Source organism: Kryptolebias marmoratus, linkage group LG15, assembly GCF_001649575.2.
Source record: "Kryptolebias marmoratus isolate JLee-2015 linkage group LG15, ASM164957v2, whole genome shotgun sequence".
Taxonomy (NCBI): Eukaryota; Metazoa; Chordata; class Actinopteri; order Cyprinodontiformes; family Rivulidae; genus Kryptolebias; species Kryptolebias marmoratus.
Window position 1 is genome coordinate 34,680,454 of NC_051444.1, and position 20,527 is coordinate 34,700,980.

At 42.3% G+C, this 20,527-nt stretch overlaps 1 protein-coding gene across 5 annotated transcripts in view; it reads right to left on the reverse strand.

Annotated features, from left to right (window-relative positions):
- Positions 1-4,177: 4,177 nt before the first annotated feature.
- The window catches only part of herc1 (HECT and RLD domain containing E3 ubiquitin protein ligase family member 1), a 133,192-nt gene continuing 116,842 nt past the window's right edge, over positions 4,178-20,527 (reverse strand). For all 5 annotated transcript variants that reach the window (XM_037979943.1, XM_037979946.1, XM_037979945.1 and 2 more), the window contains exons 70-79: positions 19,913-20,082; positions 19,635-19,773; positions 18,575-18,744; positions 10,439-10,608; positions 10,020-10,185; positions 9,873-9,949; positions 9,532-9,784; positions 8,267-8,419; positions 6,670-6,975; positions 4,178-4,772 (exon numbers count right to left, since the gene is read on the reverse strand). In XM_037979943.1, the coding sequence (XP_037835871.1) occupies positions 4,587-4,772; positions 6,670-6,975; positions 8,267-8,419; positions 9,532-9,784; positions 9,873-9,949; positions 10,020-10,185; positions 10,439-10,608; positions 18,575-18,744; positions 19,635-19,773; positions 19,913-20,082 (1,790 nt within the window). In that variant the 3' untranslated portion in view covers positions 4,178-4,586. The remainder of the gene's footprint in view (positions 4,773-6,669; positions 6,976-8,266; positions 8,420-9,531; positions 9,785-9,872; positions 9,950-10,019; positions 10,186-10,438; positions 10,609-18,574; positions 18,745-19,634; positions 19,774-19,912; positions 20,083-20,527) is intronic.

Below are 20,527 nucleotides of genomic sequence, written 5' to 3' on the forward strand. Positions count from 1 at the left end.
TATTTTACTATAGGAGGCACCTTCAGGTAGGATCAATTATAAAAGCTCCACTACCACCAAGTCTGACACTGATAGATCAATCACATTCTTGGCATGGGGGCGACATCCCCTTTTCATGCATCCCTGTCCTACACCTGGAATTTTCACATGCATTTCTTCCATGTGACTTTGCAAGCAGGGTAGACAGGTATATTTTGGTTGCTGGGTTTATCCTGGTAACCAACAGTTCTCTTTCAAACCTCACTTGGTATCTCACTATGGGAGATATAGCCAACTCTTGGATTGAGTGCTCTGAAGCATAATAACACCTCAACCTAAAAAAAAAAAAATATGAATGTCGACATCACAAGCCCACCCCAAGGGCTGGTGCAGAGCACAGACACCACACTAAGGGCCGAGTGTGCCAGCAATGACTCAGTCACATCCAGGTGGTAGAATCTAATGAGTCTGTGGGGATGCTAACTAGTAGCTGCACAGATGTCTTCCACCTAAACATCCCTGAAAAAGGCCCACAAGGTAGACATTCCTCTCGTGGAATGAGCTCTCAGGTGCTCCGAAGCCTGTAGCCCCTGGCACACATAGGCCTCTCTGATTGCCTCCATAATCCAGCAAGACAGCCCCTAGCTGGATAGATGCTGTGATGAGCTTCATCTTGCCCAGAAGCATTTGTCGTATAGCTATCAGAGTGGAGCAGCAGTTAGGATTAGGGTGAAAAGTGATTGACTGCTCCACCACCAAGGGTCTGCAAGCCCATGGGTCTCACGGTTAGCCATTTCCAGTCCCTAATAACCTTTAACAGGCTTGTCCTAATAATGCTTCATCTTCTTCATGCATGCCTGGACAGCAGGCATGAACTTCTTTTCAACATATAAATTCTTTTCCTCATCCTTGTGATACACTAGCTAAGCTGCTGCTCATTTGCACACCTCATGATGGTTGACCTCACAAAGTGATGGAAAGGGCTGAGACCTGTTGCTGATGGAGCTTACAATAAGGTAGGAGGGAGAATGGCATCCTTATGGTCATTTTCATTCTTCTCCTTATCACTCTGTTGTCCTCTCTGCAGCTGCCCTTGTCTTCAGAGTTGAGAAGCTGGCCATACAGTGGGGGAAACTCTGTTTTCCAAATCTACCAACATTCCCCAACCACAAACCTGCAGCACCCATATTGGGTCCAGACTTATCACCAGATTTCATCCCAGCCTTGGAGAGACTGGAGTCAGCTTTTGAGGCCAATGAAACTCGTAACTATAGTCAAATCTCCTGGGCGGGCTTCAGCCCCATGCATACAATGCAGAGGGGATAGGGATCCTTCCCTGAAATGGTTAGCCCACAGGTGACTAGGCAAGGATGGGACATGACATCTGCAGCCTTGCTGCCACCCACTTACCCTTGAGAGGAACCAGACATAGGTATTTAGCTAGCACACAGCCTTGACAACTAGTGGCAGTAGAAGCACCAAACAAAGGATCAGAATTTGAAAAAGAAGAGGTCCGCCACAACGTAAAAAACCCACCGCTTTATTATTTTTCTTAGTTAAAAAAATGTAACAAGTCTAAAACCAGGAAAAAAAACCATTCAGAGCTAACTTTGATGGTTGAGTCCACAGTTAAATCACCATTCCAAGCTAAGACAGCTGAGGAGCTATTCTGATCTTCACATGGAAGAAAGCAAAAATGCCATGTGTAGGGCAAGGGCACCTATATGGGGGATGATGCCCTGATGCCAAGCACGTAATTGGTCTGTCAATGATAGACTTGGAGGTAGCAGAGCTTCCATGATTGGTCACGCCATAAGCTTCCTCCGAGGCGTTGCAGAATATGTGTAACTCCCTCTGTAGATCACAGGAGCTCACATCCTTAGGCAAGTAAGATCGGGGCAGGGTGACATGTGACTCCTTCCAGGCTCTCCACTGCTGCAGGAGCTCCAAAGGAAGGAATGGGTCATCCGAACCACGGTGCTGGTCCCAAAGGTGCCGGACCAATATCTTAGCCCGGGTTGTGAAAGGTCGAAGGTCGAATGAACCTCAATGGGTCATACTGACTGGCCAAAACTTTATAGATGTTGCGCATTATGGGGACACCATAGTCCACCAGACGATGCTTGTAGCCAAGGACATCAGTGTGGAAAAGCCAGCTTAGTGCTAGAGTGGACTCAGGAGTATCTGCCTTGTCCTGGGCCATAACTCCACACTAGCTGAGCAGATCTCCTTTGGCAGGTGACTTATTACCTCTGCTTCGTTGCTGGCCCATTGACGGAGCTCAAACCCACCAGATGCTTAGAGGGTTCGTAACTTGTCAACCAGGTGTTTGGCATCAGGAATGGTGGGAACACTCTGGAGGCAATTGTCCACGTAAAAGCAGCTCTCCACCGATTCTCTCACATCCTCGTCTGGCTGGCTGTTGTCATTGACATGACGCTGTAAGGAAAACGTGGCACAGCAAGGGCTACACATTGTTCCAAATGGTAAAACCTGCCAATTATAGGGTTAGGGTTAGTTCACCATTGTTCACCATCGGAAGTGAACTTCCACTATTGTGCCGCCAGAGAAATCTAAGAAGGGCACGGTCTTCTGGGAGAAGGTGAACTTGGTGGAACGTGCCCTTAATGTCTCCTCTGATTGCTACAGCATGCTCTCTGAAACGTAGCAGGACTCCCAGAAGTGTTGGCCCAGGCAACAGGTAAGTGTTGAGGCTCTGACCTTGGTACTGATAGGAACAGTTGAAGACCAAACGGTTCTTACCATTGTGGCTCACCATATGGTGTGGGGTGTACCATGAGTCACAACCTTCCTCTGTAGGAATGGCGGCAGGTCCTCCTGGAAGTCCCAACCTGACAGGTTCCGTGGGAGTGATAAGGTGGGGATGATCACTGCCAGTGAGAAGCAAAGGCTTCACCTCTATGAGGGTTTGGATAGGAAGACCAACAAGGTGCTTATACTTCTTTCTGAGTTGTTTCATTGGGTAGGTATAGCTAGCCAGCCCAATAGATGCAGCAGTAAATGCACCTGTAATCCTGAATCTGTTCCTTTGCATTGCAGGAGAGGAAATAGAGAATGATACTGACCCCCCACGGACAGTCTGAACTTCCTGACGAATGGTCCATAGTGGTAGTTCCTCGGGGTTTCCCTGCATTCCCAACTTCTCCGCTGCATCTGACAGGAGCATGGTCTTCTCTGATCCATCATCCAATATGGTGTAGGTATTAAGTGTCCTATCACCATAATGTTGACCTCATGTAGCACCTGAAAATGTTTGCCTTGACAGAGACTGCAGGGTTTCTTTAGATTACGCTGGGCAGCTTGATGTGGTCAGGCACAACGCCAACATCTCTTATTGTTCTTTATGCACTCAGTTTGCTGATCCTTGGTCAGTCTAGATACAGCTGAACACTGACTGAGATAGTGGTCTTCATTATTACAGTAGGGGCAGTAGGCCTTACTCTTGTTACCTTTAGCAGAGCCGCCTGGGATGTGAACTTCTGATTTCTTATCAGCGGCGTTCCAACCATTGAGGACGGTTGTTGACCATCAGGTCTTGGTGCTGAACACTCCTTGGCCCCTCTCGCTGCTAACTGACACCACGACTCATACTTTAATTACTCTGATAGGTCAGATAAGGTATGAGTTTGTCTGCCCCGATGGAACATGCAGCGTCGAAACTCAGCTCTAGATTCAGGTGGCAACTTGCTGAGAAGACGAGCCACATGTGAGTCACACTGCAGCTCAGCTTCTCCTTCTGAGCCGAGTGTCCTCAACATTCCCACCAGGGATTGTACCTGGACGGCAAACCTCTCAAATGCAGAAAAATCCCCCCGCCTGATGTCTGGTGAGTCCAACACAGCTGCAATATGCCTCAGGGTGATCTGATGTGGTTGACCAAACTAATCATTCAGGACAGTCATTGTGTCTGAGAAGGGGGTAGGAGAGTTAAGATAAGCATTGGCTATTAACTGGGCCTCCTCTAGTTGCAGTTGATCAACTAAAACCTGATATTTGAACAGTTCAGTGGTTAATTACATATTTTGCTAAAAGAAAGACAGGCAGGCTAAAACATTACTGGTCAACTTTCAGCGGCGGTGATAATCAGGTAATTAGACCGTTTGAACAGATTTTTCTGCTCTAGATGTTATTTGTTCATGTCTCCAGGTGGGTGCACTGCTGACAGATGACAGATTAGTTATGCAGCATGTTTTTATTGTTGTTTTTATGCTTTGGGAAACTTGCCGTCACTCATGAAAACAATAAATATGAATACAATGCAAAACATTTTCCTAATCAAACACTTTACACAATGTACAACTTACTTTCCCTCCTGTGCTGCTTGATAATCTTTTGTACGTTTTCAAACAAATGAACGCAGCTTCATGCAGAAACCCTGAAGGTGGAAGAAAATAACTAAAAGCACTTCTTGTGTGGATTTAAAAACTGCTAAGAGAAATGAAGGTTTGCTCTGTTTCAAAGGGCATAAAATTATGGAAACGTGTCCTTTGCTACGACGGCTGCAGCCATGATAGAGAATTCCAGAGACATGAGACCATCCGATCCTGGTCACTCCAGGAAATCTGTTTATTTTCCATGCCGAAGTGTCAGTAATCTGTGTCAGAGCCCTCTGCGTTGTCCACATTGCGAGAGAGCATGTAGTTATCCATGTCGATGGAGCGACAGTTGTTGATGGCGTAGCGCAGTCTCTCTGCCATGGTGGCCTGACTTGAGTACGGCGGCAGACGCAGCTGGAAGAAGCACGTCTGAGAGGTCGGCAGGCTGTCATATGGCTGGAAAAACAAGCAAACACAAACAGTCAAACACAAACCAGCGCTGTCTCTGGAACTAACACCATTGCCTGCTGCCTTTCATACCAGAGTTTGAAACTAAGATCATCTGAAGTTGAAAATGATGGAGTTGTAGCAGTTTTCATCAAACCTTAAAACCACGCTGTGCAGTCTCATGTCTCATGCTGTATTGCAACATCTCCTGTGATCTCACTTGTTCTGTTAGCACTTGAAGTATGTGTTACTCAGCTACTACCACACCAAATTTTAGCTCAATATCTGTAACAGTTACAGAGGTACGGCCATTTTTGTGTAGTCCAATGTCGCCCAGTGCCACTAGCTGTGGCTGCCATCTTGAATTGAGTTGGCTCCAAAGGTTAATCAGCTATAGATCAACATACTGATTATTTCCTGAAAGTTTCAGTGGCTCATTAGAAACTTTGCCAACAGACAAACAGGGCTGACTCCACAGTTGATGCCAAGGTTTTAAGCAAAGATGTTGTGTGTGTATTTAGGATGATACTCAGATACTACCACAGCAAACGTTTAGCTCAATATCTGTATAATTGACTGAATTATGGCCATTTTTGTATTTTGTCAGGTCAGTGAACTGTGGGAGCCATCTCGAATTGGGTTGAATCCAAAAATGAACAAGCTGTATGTGTAAACCTAAGGATTAGCTTCTGAAAGTTAAATTCATATCAGTGCAGTGGTTGAAGAGACAGACGGATGTGTAACGCTAGAATATGTGCTGGGCATGACTCTCAGCTACTATCACAGCAGATTTATCCTTCACTACCTTAGTTTAGTTATCTTATCCTTATGTTGGCTGTCAGCGGGCCTTTAGTACTATCAGTTAGCCATGTTGTACCTTTAGTTTAGCATTATCATGTTTCAGTTTATGTTAGCTTATTTAGCCTTCCTGTACATTTAGTGTAGTTTATCTTAGCTCATATTTGTGACATTGTTCCTAATTGTTGTTTAGTTCAGCTTTAACTTTATCCTGATTTCACTCAGATTATTTTAGCTACTAATTTGACTGTCTTAGCTCATGTTTAGATATGTTTAGTTTCATGACTTTATTTAGATTATCTTATATTTCATTTAGATTATACATGATTGATGTTTTTTATTCTGTATTTCTATATTTGATTTTGATGTTTTTATCTGTATTTGATCATGTACCTGATTGTTGTTTCTGTTGTAAAGCACTTTGGATCGCCTTGTTGCTGAAATGTGCTATATAAATAAATCTCACTTCACTTCTCAACGTCGTCCATGTCGAAGAGGTTGGAGTTGGCATCGCCCTCTGCCTCCTCATGACCTGTCCACCTGCCCTTCTAACAGAGACAGGATGATTCGGGGCTCCTTTGCCATCATGTTGTGTGGTTGGACCTGTACTTGCAGCTGTGAACAGGTATGGTCTCTCATAGTCTCCACTCTCAGCCTCCTTAATAGGACTTGTTCTGGAATGGAGGAGCAGTGCGGACACGCCTGTGGGTTTGCCTGCCTGAAGTCAAGAACGGTCTACAGCCTTCTTGGCTTTTGGTTCAGACCCTTTGATGGGGGTAGCAGCTGTAGCCATGGCAACAAACAGGGAATGTAGCTTGTCTGTCGCTCACACTAGCAGTGGGGTCAAATCTGAGCTAAATCAGCCTGCTGTAATGTGTTAGCTGTAGAACGGTCCGGCTAGAAAGCTAGTGCTATGTTAAAAGGAAGACAAGCTAGCTTTGACAAGTGAACTTGAAGTACACCTGCCACTGCTAGTTAGTTAAAGAGTTCTTTTTCTGATCCTGAAATGCAGCGTGAACCTTCAGCAAAGACTGGTCTTCATAAAGAAAGAATATTCTTCAGGCCAGATAAGCTTTGAGACTGACAAGAAGACAGAAATCAGACTCACCCTGTCCACCTTCATGATCTGGAACCTCTGAGAGATGTCGGCTGTGTTGGCGGGCAGCCGTGAGCGTCCTGAGACAAAGCGCATGAAGAGGACCCGCTCCTCATTGGAGAACTCCTCCAGCGTCTGCCAGAACCACTGGACCAGTGTGTGCTGCTCGTCCACCTCCCGGTACCGCACCACCTTCTTCAACACGTCGCAGCAAATCTCCGGCATGCCACACACCATCTGCTCCAGCTGCTTGGCCGTCAGCAGGGACAGCAGCGGCACTGGGACGATCCATGACATGCCCTCACGCACCGCTGCCACCTGTCAGAGGCCAGGCAGTGGTCAGGAAGGGTCAAGGGTCAGGAGTCAAATATTCTTCATCTCCAGGGTTTTTTTTTTGATGATTAAAGACATGATAACATTCAGAAGTAGGGACATATGCAATCCATTGCATTTTTTTTGTTTTTTTATTTTTATATTTTATGTTTAATAATGGAAGCACAATTTTTCACCACTATCTAAAATAGCATATAATCTTCTTCATTTGCCTTTCAGAAATAATCCTTTTGATAAAACTGATGACTGATTGCCATAGTGCCAGGAAATCCCTTTGCATAACGTTTAGCATTATTGTGAAGCTTGGGGATTCCCCTTTTTAAATATTGAGCTGGAATTCCCAATGACTTCACTACAGATGAAAAAACATCTACTCTAAACAAAACGCCAAATCTTAAACTATGTATCATTTTGAAGCTTTTGAGAAGGAAAATTTTAAAATAATAACTTAATATTGTGACTCATTTTGCCAGCATAGGACACATAAATTGTGATGTATAATTCACTGATGATGAGGGGACACTGTTGTTTTGTGGACAGTTATTTTTTCCACCTGACATCTTGCAGCTTGACTGAGACTAATGTTTTCTGCTAGCTGAAGTGCTGACACTAACTTTACCAAGTCTCAGACAAACAGTTGCAGGGCAAACACTAGAAGGTGGATCTTCAAAATATTTGGACAGTGAGTAGGAAGAGACTCTTAAAACGACTCTTCTTTTATAGCTTTGAAGAGAAAACATAATTGAAGTTTATGGAGGCTTAGGTGTGCACTCTCTGCATTTTGGAGGCTTTGAGAGAAAACTAAGTCCTACAGCAATGAGAAACACACTGGGTAAAAGAATACCAACAACATATGTTTTGGTGTATAATTTATACCAAATTGTGGGCATAAGAAGAGTTTGCTTGCAAAATATTTTAAGGTTCAGACAGCCCAAAGGTTAGAGTGTGGCATCCTCAACTATCAGTTCAACATTCAAATCTTCAAACTTTAACTGTGATTGTGTAAAAACTGTGTTCATTCAGTCATGTAAAGTCCAACTTTCTGACTTGTTTAAACTTTGAATGTTGTTTCTACTGTGAACCATTATCTGAGGGCTGGGGTTTTTCACGTCTTTCGCCAAAATCACATTTTTCATGTTTAGGTGAATCTATATTGCTTGATGTACAGCTTCAAAACACAGAGCACATTATTCCTAAATGAGACACATTTTGATGGATTTTTATGAAAATTGCAAAAAGAGTGACCTGAATTTGTGATGGAGGCCCAGTCTGTTACCTGTCGGTCAATCTCATGCAGCCGGTACTCAATGGCTCGCTCCACATACTCCTTCCTGTTGGAGAAGGTCAGAGGGATGCTGTTTCCTCCTGGGATGATGGGCACCATTTTACCATCGGCACTCTGCCCGATGAACGAATCCAGAGGAATCATCTGAAAAAAACTCCTCATGAATCAAACGGGATTGTACCCCACAGGACAGATCAGATCACTTCTCCTCAGAGTCCTGTCGCCTGTTTATGGTCCAGACTTCTTAACATTTACTATAATTCCTGTATTGAATCAAAACTAAAACTTAGCAGCTGCCTTAAGTATTTCTACTTTCAACCAATCAAAGCAGAGTGAAGCCTCCAGGAGCTTCTTAGAGAAACATCCATCCATTCTCTTCCTCTTATCAGGGGTCGGGTCGTGGGGGTAGCAGCCTAAGCAGGGAGACCCAGACTTCCCTTTTGCTTAGAGAAACAGGCAATTCTTCTTAAACAAGTCATGCTGCAGCAACATCAAACAAACTGAAAGCCCTTGCAGAAAGCCAACCTCAGCCAAGCCTAAAGAGTCATTAAAATATTGTAGCATTTAGATCCTGAGCCAGATCACCACAAACATTTAATCACTTGTTTTTTTGTGACAACCCCAACATCTCCTGAAAATTTCCTCAAAACAGTTTTCCTTTTTCTCAGTAATCTTGCTAACAGAAAGACAGAAAGCATAAGCTTGGTGGAATAATGAGTTATTCAACATCAACATTAAATTATAAACTCAGAAATAATTAGGAGAGGAAACAAACAGAGTCAAACAATAAGGGAAAAGTTTGGCCATTCTTAAGTGGGTTTCTCTGTAAAAGCTATAAATCCCATGAGCCTGTGTGTTTCTTTATGTGTGTTTATGCAGCTCGAAAAGAAGAATGCACCCATACCTATACCCATACATCAAAACAGCTCGGCCACAAGTGTGCTATTACTTTTAGTGGTCGTTTGAGTTACTGTGGCAATGTAATTAATCAAAAACAAGTACTGAATGAAAGAGAAAACTTCAAATCCTTTTAAAATGTTGTGATTTGACAAACAAAGTTTCATGTTAAAACACCACTCAACCACTGTACAGGAGTGTAGTTTCCTTTTTTTTGGTAACTGAGATATTTGAGTCACTAAAACCTTTCAACCTCCCACAGTGATGCTGGCTGATGAGACATGATTTTAAAAATGTGTGTTCTTCTTGCTCTCGTCAAGTTCACCCTGGATAAAAACATAAAAAGTGAGAAGTTTCACCTCATGAAAATTTTCTTCGGTGATACCACTATCTTCAATGTGAAGAATGCTTTTGAGCGTCTGCACATAGAGCAGGTCCACTTCCTCTAGGTCCTCTAGCTGCAGCGGGATGCAGCACAGCTGCTTCCACACCAGCGGGGCCAGATGCAAGTCCAGAGGTTTCTTGGTTCGGATGGCCACTCCCATCAGGATGCCCAAAAACTTGAACTGGAGCATGTGCTCATCCAGGCAGGCAGAAGGATTGAAAAGGAACCTGGAGGGACCACAGGAGGCAGGCCGATTGAAACAATGAGCTCAATGACAGTGGGATTATTCAGTATGAAGTCATTTAGACTCCTCACCTGTCTCTGTTGTAGCCCACCTCTGCTGTAGCGTTAGGGGAGGGGATGAGCAGGTCGACCACACCTGTCTCCAGCTCCTGCAAAACATCCACTTAATCAAACAGCTGGAAACAGCTGGATTCTAGAGGAATGGTCTTCTGTAAATACCTGACAGATCTCTGTGATGGTGTCATCAAACACCCCCCCTGCATCATCTGCTCCCTCCCCCACAAGTTTGACCTTCCAGGCTCGCGACGGCAGCCGGAGGTCTGAGGCATTCAGCTTCACCACCTGCCGCGCAATCTGCACGAAGATGGGTTTACATTTCCGTCCGCTGAAGACATTTCATAGAGTTCATCAACGACAAACACAAAAGAGAAAAAAGTCATAGACAAGTGTTATCATTTTTCACATCATTAGAAATATATAAAGTTTACACATTAATGATCTATCATCAGCCAACAAACTCCACAGGCCTATTCAAGTTTAGGACCAGAAATAATTGCAGCAAAAATAGATTTGTGTTTATTGTATTATACTTGTTATAGTTTCAAACTATTCAACACAAAGTCCCGAGGTGTACTGACCGAGTGGAGATTCGTTTGACGGTGATCTGGGGTCCGTAGTTTTTCCCCTGTACCATGGTCTTCCCAATGGAGCGCACCATGGGCAGAGTGTAGACTCTGGGGGCCAATAGGGGCCTCAGCTGGCCCTGGACGATACCCCATGTCCCTGCATTATAATGGGAGGTGCAGCTCTGCAGAAAAACAAAGACAACAAGGAGCTCTTTGACTTTCAGACAGTGCATCTCAGGCCTCGTCTACTCCTAATGTGTTTTCTCTGTCCACACACTCAAACTGTTCATACTAATGACATTAACAAACAGAGAAAGAACATGCTTAGATTAATTAAAGATCTCCCAAAACCTGTTTTTTCCTTTGATACATTTTACAGTTTCCTCCCAGTTATTAACCATTTAAACACAAGATCAAAGTTTAATGGGAACAGGATCAAGATGAAACGAGAAAGGCACAGAAAACCCTCATAAAAACAAAACAAAACACAATCAAAGGAGTCGTATGCCCATAGAAACATTTTATTTTAAATCGAGAAAACAGAAGAAACTTCTCAATGATTCTGATGACTTAAAATTTACTTTTCAAGTATTTAAAAAGTGTCCTCAGAATTGTATTTAGTTTAACTTGTATTGGTCATATAAAATAAAACAGGGACATTGTGGACATTTTTAGGATTATGAACACTTACTGATGAATGTATGAACCCAATATCTTACCCATAGATAGCTCTTTGAATGACCTCAGCTTTGAGAAATAAAGCTTAATTCTAACAATCCTGATGAGCTAACAGCTAGTCTGAGCAGGACTAAGACCAAAGCAAATGGCTCTAATCTTCTGTCTGAAGTTATCAGGAATAAAGGTTTTATTAGTGACATCTTTACTACAGAACTGAAGCTGAAGATTAAAGTGATTTAAATCAAACCCCTAGTTCAGGGTCATTCTTTAAGACCATCCATCAGATGCAGTAGGGGTGGAACAGGGAGAGGTTAGACCACGTGTTCTGTTCAAGTATTTGTTAGTTTTCCCTCTCTCCCAGTGGATGCACAAAGATGTTGTTCATTCATTCTTTATGCCTTACACTAAGTGTTTTGTCCATAATATGACAGAGACAGGAAGGGTTACTGATGAGACTGAGGTACATTTTGTCAGCTGGAACTGTAAAGGTCTGAATGGGTCAGTGAAAAAAGGATTATACGTCCTCACCTACAAAGCTTAAAAACTGCAGGAAACCCACCTAAAAAAACAAGCTCACAGCTGGTCATGTTTGTCACTCAAGGTTTAACCCAAAATCAGGTGGGACCCCAACTGTTATTTGGAAATTTATTCCATTTAAATTGTCAAATATTGTGGCTGACCCAAATGGATGTTATATTATTGTAACATGGAACATTTTTACCACACCAGTGATCTGAGCAAATATGTATTTATGCTCCAAGCTGTGATGATGCTAAATTCATTAGTTCTGACACACAACTGAAGACTCTGTAAAGAATAGATCCCCTTCTAACTCCTAGACTTTATGTAATTCAGCCAAAGTCTTCTTAGATTCTTAGAATCAACTAAAACAGTAGACATATGGAGATACAGAAACCCAACCCAAAGGAAGTGCTTAATTCGTTTTCAACCCCATCACTAATTTTTCAGAATAGACTATAGCCTTGTAGATTCCTTAGATAAATGCATTGATTATACATCTATAGTGCTGTCTGATCATGCCCCAGTGAAAATGCAGCTGAACTTTATAAACAGACAGTCTTGTAAAACTTAACATATTAATAACAGTCTTCTGTTAAATAAACTTCATGCTGATGCAATTAGATCTCAAATAAAATAATATATAGAATTTTAAAAACAACAGAAGTATCTAAGAGCACAGTGTGGGAAGCTTTAAAAGCATATATACATGGTCAAATTATCACATATAGCTCAAACCTAAATAAAATTCAAAAGGATAAAAACTGAATGAATTTCATATTTGGATCAATGCTATGCAAATTCCCCCTCTTCTGATGTATTAGCTGCAAGAATCTCTTTGCAAACGGCGTTTAACCTTTTTACCAGAACGGAAACAGTGAAGCATACTGTAAGTGCAGCAAGCTGTCAGTAGTCTAGCCCCTTAAAGCTCTTTCATACGAGACACATTTCTCCAGAAAAAAGGTCTTGAATCCACCAGGTATGTTTTTAGTATTTACTGGACTTGTGAAAAAAAACACAAAATTAACATACAAATTCACAACAGAAAGTGACGGTCAAATCAAGATGTTACTCCTGGGGTGCCAGACTTCTACAATGAGCAAGTGCTTTTATTCTTAAACTAATTAGTCAACAGCCAATCAAAAGGCACCACGCAATAGTTTAAACAACATACAAAACAAGATGTTAATCTTCTTCAAATGTTGATTGTAATTCACAGAAACAACTCAAGTAACAGAAAACAAAATAACATTTCGTGTTAAGCTTTAAGTATTTATATCTGGCTCCTACACATATAATCAGTCAAAATGTAGATATTACGAACACAGGAATAAAATTGGAAAGTACCTAGCTCACCAGTTATGGAAAAAAAGAATCATCCAGGTAAATTGCTGAAATACGTACAAATTTGGGAACTATAACAAGGAATCAATCTGAAATTAATAAAGTATTTAAACAGTTTTACATCAACTGATATACTTCTGAATTACCTGCAGACAGTACATTATTAGAGGACTACTTTGAAGGACTAGAGGTTCCTAGTTCTTCTAGAAGCACCTATCACCTTACAGAAAGTCTCACAAGAAATGTATAGTTTGCAGAGTTCAAGGCCCCTGGGACCTGACAGATACACGTCAGAGTTTTATAAAACATACATTTCTGAGATTGACCCTCTTCTGTTAGAAGTTTTTACCGAATCATTGAAAGTATGCCCTCCTCCAGCTACATTCCATCAGGCCTCTTATTTCAATGCTTCATAAAGAATACAAGGATAAAGCCAAAGCCATTTCATATAGACCAATAAGCCTGTTGAATGTAGATGCAAAGATCTTAGCTAAAATCTTGTCTTCATTGGAAAATGTACTTCCATTCATATTTCATGAGGACCAAAATGATTTCATCAAGGTCAGACAAATGGTGCACATCATCCATAGGTTATTTTTTTTATAATTTACTCCCCTAGCCCAAAGCTATATGACAAGATATTAATATTCATAGATGCTAAAAAAAGTCTTTGATAGGGTGGGGTGGGACTATTTGTTCTTTACCCTGTCAAAGTTTGGTTTTGGCCCCACCTTTGTATTGTGGATTAAACTGCTTTATGTATCACCAAAGGCATCGGTACAAACAAATCAGCTTAAGCCAGACTACTTTGAGCTGACGCGATCAAGAAGGCAAAGATGCCTATTGGCTCCCCTCCTTTTCACAATTGCAATTGAGCCATTTGCCATTACTCTGCAAAAACATCCAGTATACAAAGGGGTTTTTAGAGGAGGAAGGGAACACAAGGTCTAATTGTATGCAGACGACTTATTGTTACACATATCAGACTCTGCTAACTCTGTCTCTCTCTACAATACTGCCTGTCTTGGATAAATTCTGACATCAGGGTACAAGCTTAATATGGGTAAGAGTATGGTATTCCCAATAAATATTACAGGCAACCAGCTAATAATTGAACAATTACCTTCTAAAATAGTGAGATACTTCAAATATACTGCCTGGCCGAAAAAAAAAGGTTACCACCTTTAACTTTGATTACGGCACACATTCTCTGTGGCATTGTTTCAATAAGCTTCTGCAGTGTCACAAGATTTATTTCCATCCAATGTTGCATTAATTTTTCACCAAGCTCTTGCATTGATGATGGTAGTCTGACCGCTGTGCAAAGCCTTCTCCAGCACATCCCAAAGATGCATTAATATCTTCCCAAAATTTAGATTCTTTGTTCAGTGCATTCCAAATTACATTGTAAATAGTTTTTTTCAAAGCATTGATAAAATGATAAACAAATGCATCTGGAACAATGTAATGCCAAGGATAAGAAAAGTATATAAAGTAGAACCCAAAATCTGATGGCGGTATGGGTTTTCCAGATATCAAACTTTAATAATGGGCTTGTAATATTAAAATGGCAGCCTACTGGTTACAACACAGATGGAAGTACACAGTTGTGTTCCCTCCTCCCCTCTCAACATTATCAACAGGAAACTTTGGGTCCTTAGAAAATCCAGTTGTCACACACAATAAAAATCTGGTCTCAGATCAGAAAAAACATTACGGTTGGCAAGCCGGGTCCTTCTTAAGCCCTCTTATCAAAAACCATTGCTTTGCTCCGTTGTTTAACAACTTGTTTGATGATAGGTTGAACAGAGGCATTCACACATTTATAGATTTGTTTATTGACAAGATATTCCCAAGCTTTCCTCAGCTACAGGATCAATATTATATACCTAATTCACAAATTTTCAAGTATCTACAGGCTCAAATATTTGTGTGTGAAAATGAATAATCCATTATATCCTAGTTCACCAAGTGAGTTATTAATGGAATCTGTTCTTTCGCATAGATCTCAAAGAAAGGGCGTTGTCGCCAAAATCTACACAAAACTCTCAGAGTGCTCCGAAACAGCCTCTACCGCACACTAAGTGGCCTAGCAAGATGATCTAGATGCAGAAATAACAAAAGAACAATGGCAGTCAGTGTTAGAACAGACTCATAAAATCTCCAGACAAAAACTTTAAAAGATTTATCCATTAATAGACCCTTTACATGACTGCTGTGGACTTGCGCCAGCATCATTAGGCTATATTTTTTAACCTGCCCTAGACTGAAAAAACCGCTCCACCACACTCACAACATAAACACAAAATACTAAAGAATCTACATCTGGAAAAAAAAAACAGACACTCTTTAAAAAGAAATCAGGATGTACAGTTCAATGAAATTTGGAAATCTGTCATATATGCTGTTAGGGCAGGTATAAGAAACCATTATGGATTGAAAGGGTGTTGGGGGAGTGAACACTGCACTTTAGATGTTTAATATTGACTATTTATATTTATAGGAATGTTTTCAGAAATTTGCTTGGTAATAGATGTTGATTGTTAAATAAAGTATGTGGATATTTTGGTTATTTATTGTAGATTGTTAGTGCATTTATATTTTTTTGTTTACCCTGTCTGTCTATGGTAGGTCTGTTAATGGGAGGGGGTAGTGGATTATAAGCTTCATGCAGAGAACTGCTGAGATCCATGATGACCTTCCCAGCAGGGTTTTTGGAGAATAAAACACCCAGTGGGTCTGCAGCCTTTTCTTTGCCTCAAGTCTCCTGTTTACTCCAGCCGTTCAGGCCTTCCTAACAAGTGGTGTCAGAAGTAGGATGCCAGAGTTACAAAGTGGAGTTGAGGATGACCAAAGAAAGAGAAAAAAGAAAGTACGACCAACAGATGGAGTCTGATGATGGAGCAAAGCTATCTGCTGACCAAGGGGCTGTGGCACCCACCAACCCTGAGGAGAAGATGGAGGAGCTTGCAGATTTGGTTAAATCACTCATTCGGTCTCAAGCAGCAAGAGATCAACAGATGGAAAAAGAGGCCTCCCGTCAAGAGCACAGATGGAAGTGTATGCAGCACCAGTTTCACCAAATACAACTTAAGTCAATGAAATGAATCAAGGTGAGCAGCAAGAGCTTGGTGCAGTGCAGCCTCAAGATGACACTGATGACCCAGGTGAGGGTGTAAGTCAACCAACCATTTATGTCGGACCTGAGAGGGATTTCAGCATGCACAGAACCTAAGCTGCATCCTTTTCTGCCTAATGATGACATTGAACATTTCTTGACTACTTCTCAAACAATGGCCCAAGTCTGTTGATGGCCAAGAGATGAATGGGCTGTCTGGCTCATTCCCTTATTGACTGGTAAGGCACAGAGAGCTGAGAAACTGCACAAGATCACCGACAAACAAATAAAGATTTCAATCTGTTTCTCTTTGTATTCTTTCAATTACTCAAACCTCAGCATTTTAAGTGTAACATAATAAGTAATGAAACCCTTCATTACACCCCATCTCCCTTTTTTCTTTTTGTCCTTTCTTTTGAATATATGTTGCAAGACACTTATTTCATTGGCATAATGTTATTACTGTAGGACACAAAGTTATAACAAGACATTTTGTGTTGTTGTATTGGCTCACACTTACACTGTATATTAATCAGAAGTGCTAACCTGTACCTTTTTTTTTTTTGCTGTTATTGTCAAAAAAAAACCCAACAACTTGCAGCCATCTTTACAACTTTTCCAGCAAAACTTATAAACCTGCGAACTTAAAAAGACCGAGCAGAGACACAGGTGGCTCTGTGTGGCTGTGACTGTCTCAGTTGGTGTAGTAAACATGTCTGGTCGTGGTATGTAAAGCAACAGTCTGTACAAGGATAGGAGAGCCAAGAAGCCAGCAGGAAGAAATGAAAGTTACGACTGTAACTACAGTTCTATGAATCCTGGATGACCGCCAGAGGCGGTGCTTCAAGCACTGAATGATCATTCTTGCACATGCGCAGATCGAGTGTTAATCACAACAAAGTCACCTGTGACCTGCCGGCGACCCACGTGACTCTATATAGTCACATGACACCAGGCGCTCAATCCCTCAACCTTCTCGCGAGACTTAAGGATTCTGCAGGACCAAGCCCTCTGGCTGTCATCTGGGATTCATAGAACTGTACTTACAGTCATAACATTTGTTCCATTTTATCCCTACTGACCGCCAGAGGCAGTGCTTCAAGCACTGGATGATGTATGTCAACAAGGGCACGAGGAATCTGCAACACCCAAGGAACAACCACTGCCCACCTACCTCAGTGGGATGTAGCTGGATGCTGCTCCAAGATTCCCTGAAAGGGATGGGGCACAGCCACATTTACCCTGTAAAATCGAGCAGAGGTGCTTGGTGATTTCCAGGAGGCCGCAGTCATGGCAGCAAATGAGGTCGACATGCCCCTTGTAGAGTGGCACCTCACTCCTGCAGGCAGTGGGTGATCCTGCAAGGCGTAAGCCATAGCAATCCAATTCACAACCTACTGTGAAAGCAGCTGCTTAGAAAGGGCCTGACCTTTCCGTAAGCCCGCGCAGCAGACAGAAAGGTCATTTGTCTATGAGGTCTGTAGATGCCAAGGGCTCAAACGGAGTAAACCGAAGGGCCTCAAGCACCAGAGAAAGGTCCCTTGCTGGTGCCACAGGGCGGTTGGGTGGGTACAAGTGCTGAGCACCCCTCAAGAACAGCACAATGTCCCTGTCTCGGCCCACCAAACAATCATTCAGCCCAACATGCCAACAGGAGATAGCGGCTACATATACCTTCAAGGTAGAGGTAGACCGTCCCCGATCCAGTAATACCTGCAGGAAGGCCAGTTAGTCAGAGACTGAACACTGTACCGAGTCCTGCCCTTTACCATGGCACCAGGTCGCAAAAACCGCCCACTTGTTAGCATAAACCGTGCGTGTGGACGGTGCCCATGCATTAGCTATTGTATGCCCTACTTCCCCATCATACTTTGAGAAAGTGGATCTCGGCCTTGTAGGGGCCAAACCCAGAGCTGGAGTCAGTCCAGGTCGGGGTGGACAGAAGGGGGCCACCATAAGAACCCTATGCCCCTCCTGATGAACCCTCAGGAGAGTCGGAAAAATTAGACTGAATGGTGGAAAGGCGTAAAGAAGGGTCCGGGGCCAGTTGTGTGCTAGGGCATCGTGGCCCAGAGGGCTGGCGTCGCCCCAGGAGAACCAGAGGAGATCCAGTGAACTGCGATCCTGGATGCAAAGAGGTCCATGTCTGCCCTGCCAAAGACCCTCCAGATGCACTCCCCCACCTCTGGGTGGAGCTTCCACTACCCCGGAAGCGGCGTCTGACAGGACAGAAAATCTGCTGGCATATTCTTTGGCCCTGGGATGTAGGTTTTCAAACAGTTTATAAAGATAATGAAAGCTAAGAATAACTTGGTTAGCCTTATCAGCATTGCAGAACAGTTCCCCGTCACTACACGTTCCTTTATACCTCCTTGTACTGGTCCCATCTCAAACAACAACGTCTTCAAAGAGGTTTCAAAAAACCCAAATTACATCAGAGTACCTGCAGTCTGACTTGGTCCTGTTTAGGGTTGTGATTCTGTTCTCACCTGGTTGTTGGGGCTGAGGTTCAGCAGCCGCCATGATGAGTACATGAGGTCAGAGAAGTGGTACAGGAGACGCAGACGAGCCCTCACTGCCTCTATGCTCACCTCCTTCAGCCCACTGTACTGAGGAGGTACCACCACTGGTAGACCCAGCTGGAGAGGAACCGATGAGCCTGATGAGGAGGAGACGCCGGGACAGGACAAATGTGAGGAACCAACACAATAAGGAGGATTTTTACCTAGAGCATTAAACAGAACTCCACCTCCATTTAAACATAAAACTTGGTCTTGCTCAGCATGAGCTAAAAATCAGCCAAAGGCAAAGAAAAAGTCTAAAAGTTCTTCAGAAAGTCTGGAGAACAGTTGTTCCTGACTACTTTAAAGATTTTAAGGGAAGTCTGGAACAATGGAAGGAAAATATAAAGAAACTAGAGAAACAATATGCAATATGAATGCTTTGTATTGAATGACTGATGAAATTTGTGGAAATTAAAGCTGAATTGTTAAAGTTAAAACAAGCAAAACAGAAGCTAAAATTAGCAAAAAAGTTAAAATACAAAAACACTAGCTAAAAGCTAGAATATGCATCACTTTAGCTTAAAGTTAAAAAGTAGCTTAAGTGTAGTTAAAAGCTAAAATGTGCAAAAATGTAATTAAAATCCCAAATAAGCAAACCCCTAACTAAAATGCTAAAAGTGGCAAAAGGGTAATATAAAGCTAAAAAGTAGATAAAGACAAAAACAGAATAAGTATGTTAGGAAAAATTTCAACGAGAACAATGGTTTGAAGAAATTAAAGAGATCTCAATGTATTTCTATGGAAAATTATTTTAGTTTATATTAAAATACGCCGTATAAAAGTGACAAAAACAAAAGTCATAGCGCACTATTCTGAATCAAGCTGAAAGTTTTGATATGTTATTGATTAAAATAGCACAAAGTATGCAAAAGTAGTTTTACTACTGAAGAAACTATAAACAGGAAAACAATGTGAATGCTGCCATCATTCACACAAGGACTGGATCAGGAGTTTTGGACTGGGCTTTAAGAACTACAACACAAACCTGGTGCTCGAGGTGGCACACAAGGAGCTGTCCAGGCTGCGCTGTGGCACCGTCCTGCAGAGATCTGGTTGATGTTTTTGCCCTGCAGCGCCGTCACCAGAGTAGGTTCTCTTACATGGTTGGTGTGGCCCAGACCCAGCTGCACAACAAAGCCCAAAGCTCAAATGAACAGTTCTAAAGTTATCACACTATTTGTTGTAAAACTTTAGGGTTTGAATGCATCTACATCTATTTACTGACAGTAACAATAAGAAAGGAACTGAATTTATGCAGAGCACCTGGCCCTCCGAGTTGCTGCCCCAGGTGTAGACGTCTCCTGTGGAGGAGAGCACCAGAGTGTGTTCAGCTCCTACAGCCACATCCAGGATGTGGCTCCCTGAGAGCACCGGCACCTGCTGAGGCCGGTTGTGGTTCCGAGCTCGACCTTCTGGCAGACCGATCAGGCGGTCTTCAACAGAAAGGAAGAATGACATGATCCAAAAATATTAACACCAGACTGTCTACAATTACTACAATTATCATTTCTAATTCTGGCAAATTAACTGACAAATTATCATTCTCATCGCTTTCTTTAATGATGCAGACAAATTTACGGCAATTTAGTTCCAAAATTTACCTGGACAACTTTAATGGAAATGTCTACAAAAGACAAAGCTTCTATTATGTATAAAAAACATTTTATTTAATAAGTCTGTTTAAATTAGTTCAATGAAATTATTAAATAGTCCATCCATCCATCCATTGTCTTCCGCTTATCAGGGGTCGGGTCGCGGGGGCAGCAGCCTAAGCAGGGAGACCCAGACTTCCCTCTCCCCAGCCACTTGGGCCAGCTCCTCCGGGGGAATCCCAAGGCGTTCCCAGGCCAGCCGAGAAACATAGTCCCTCCAGCATGT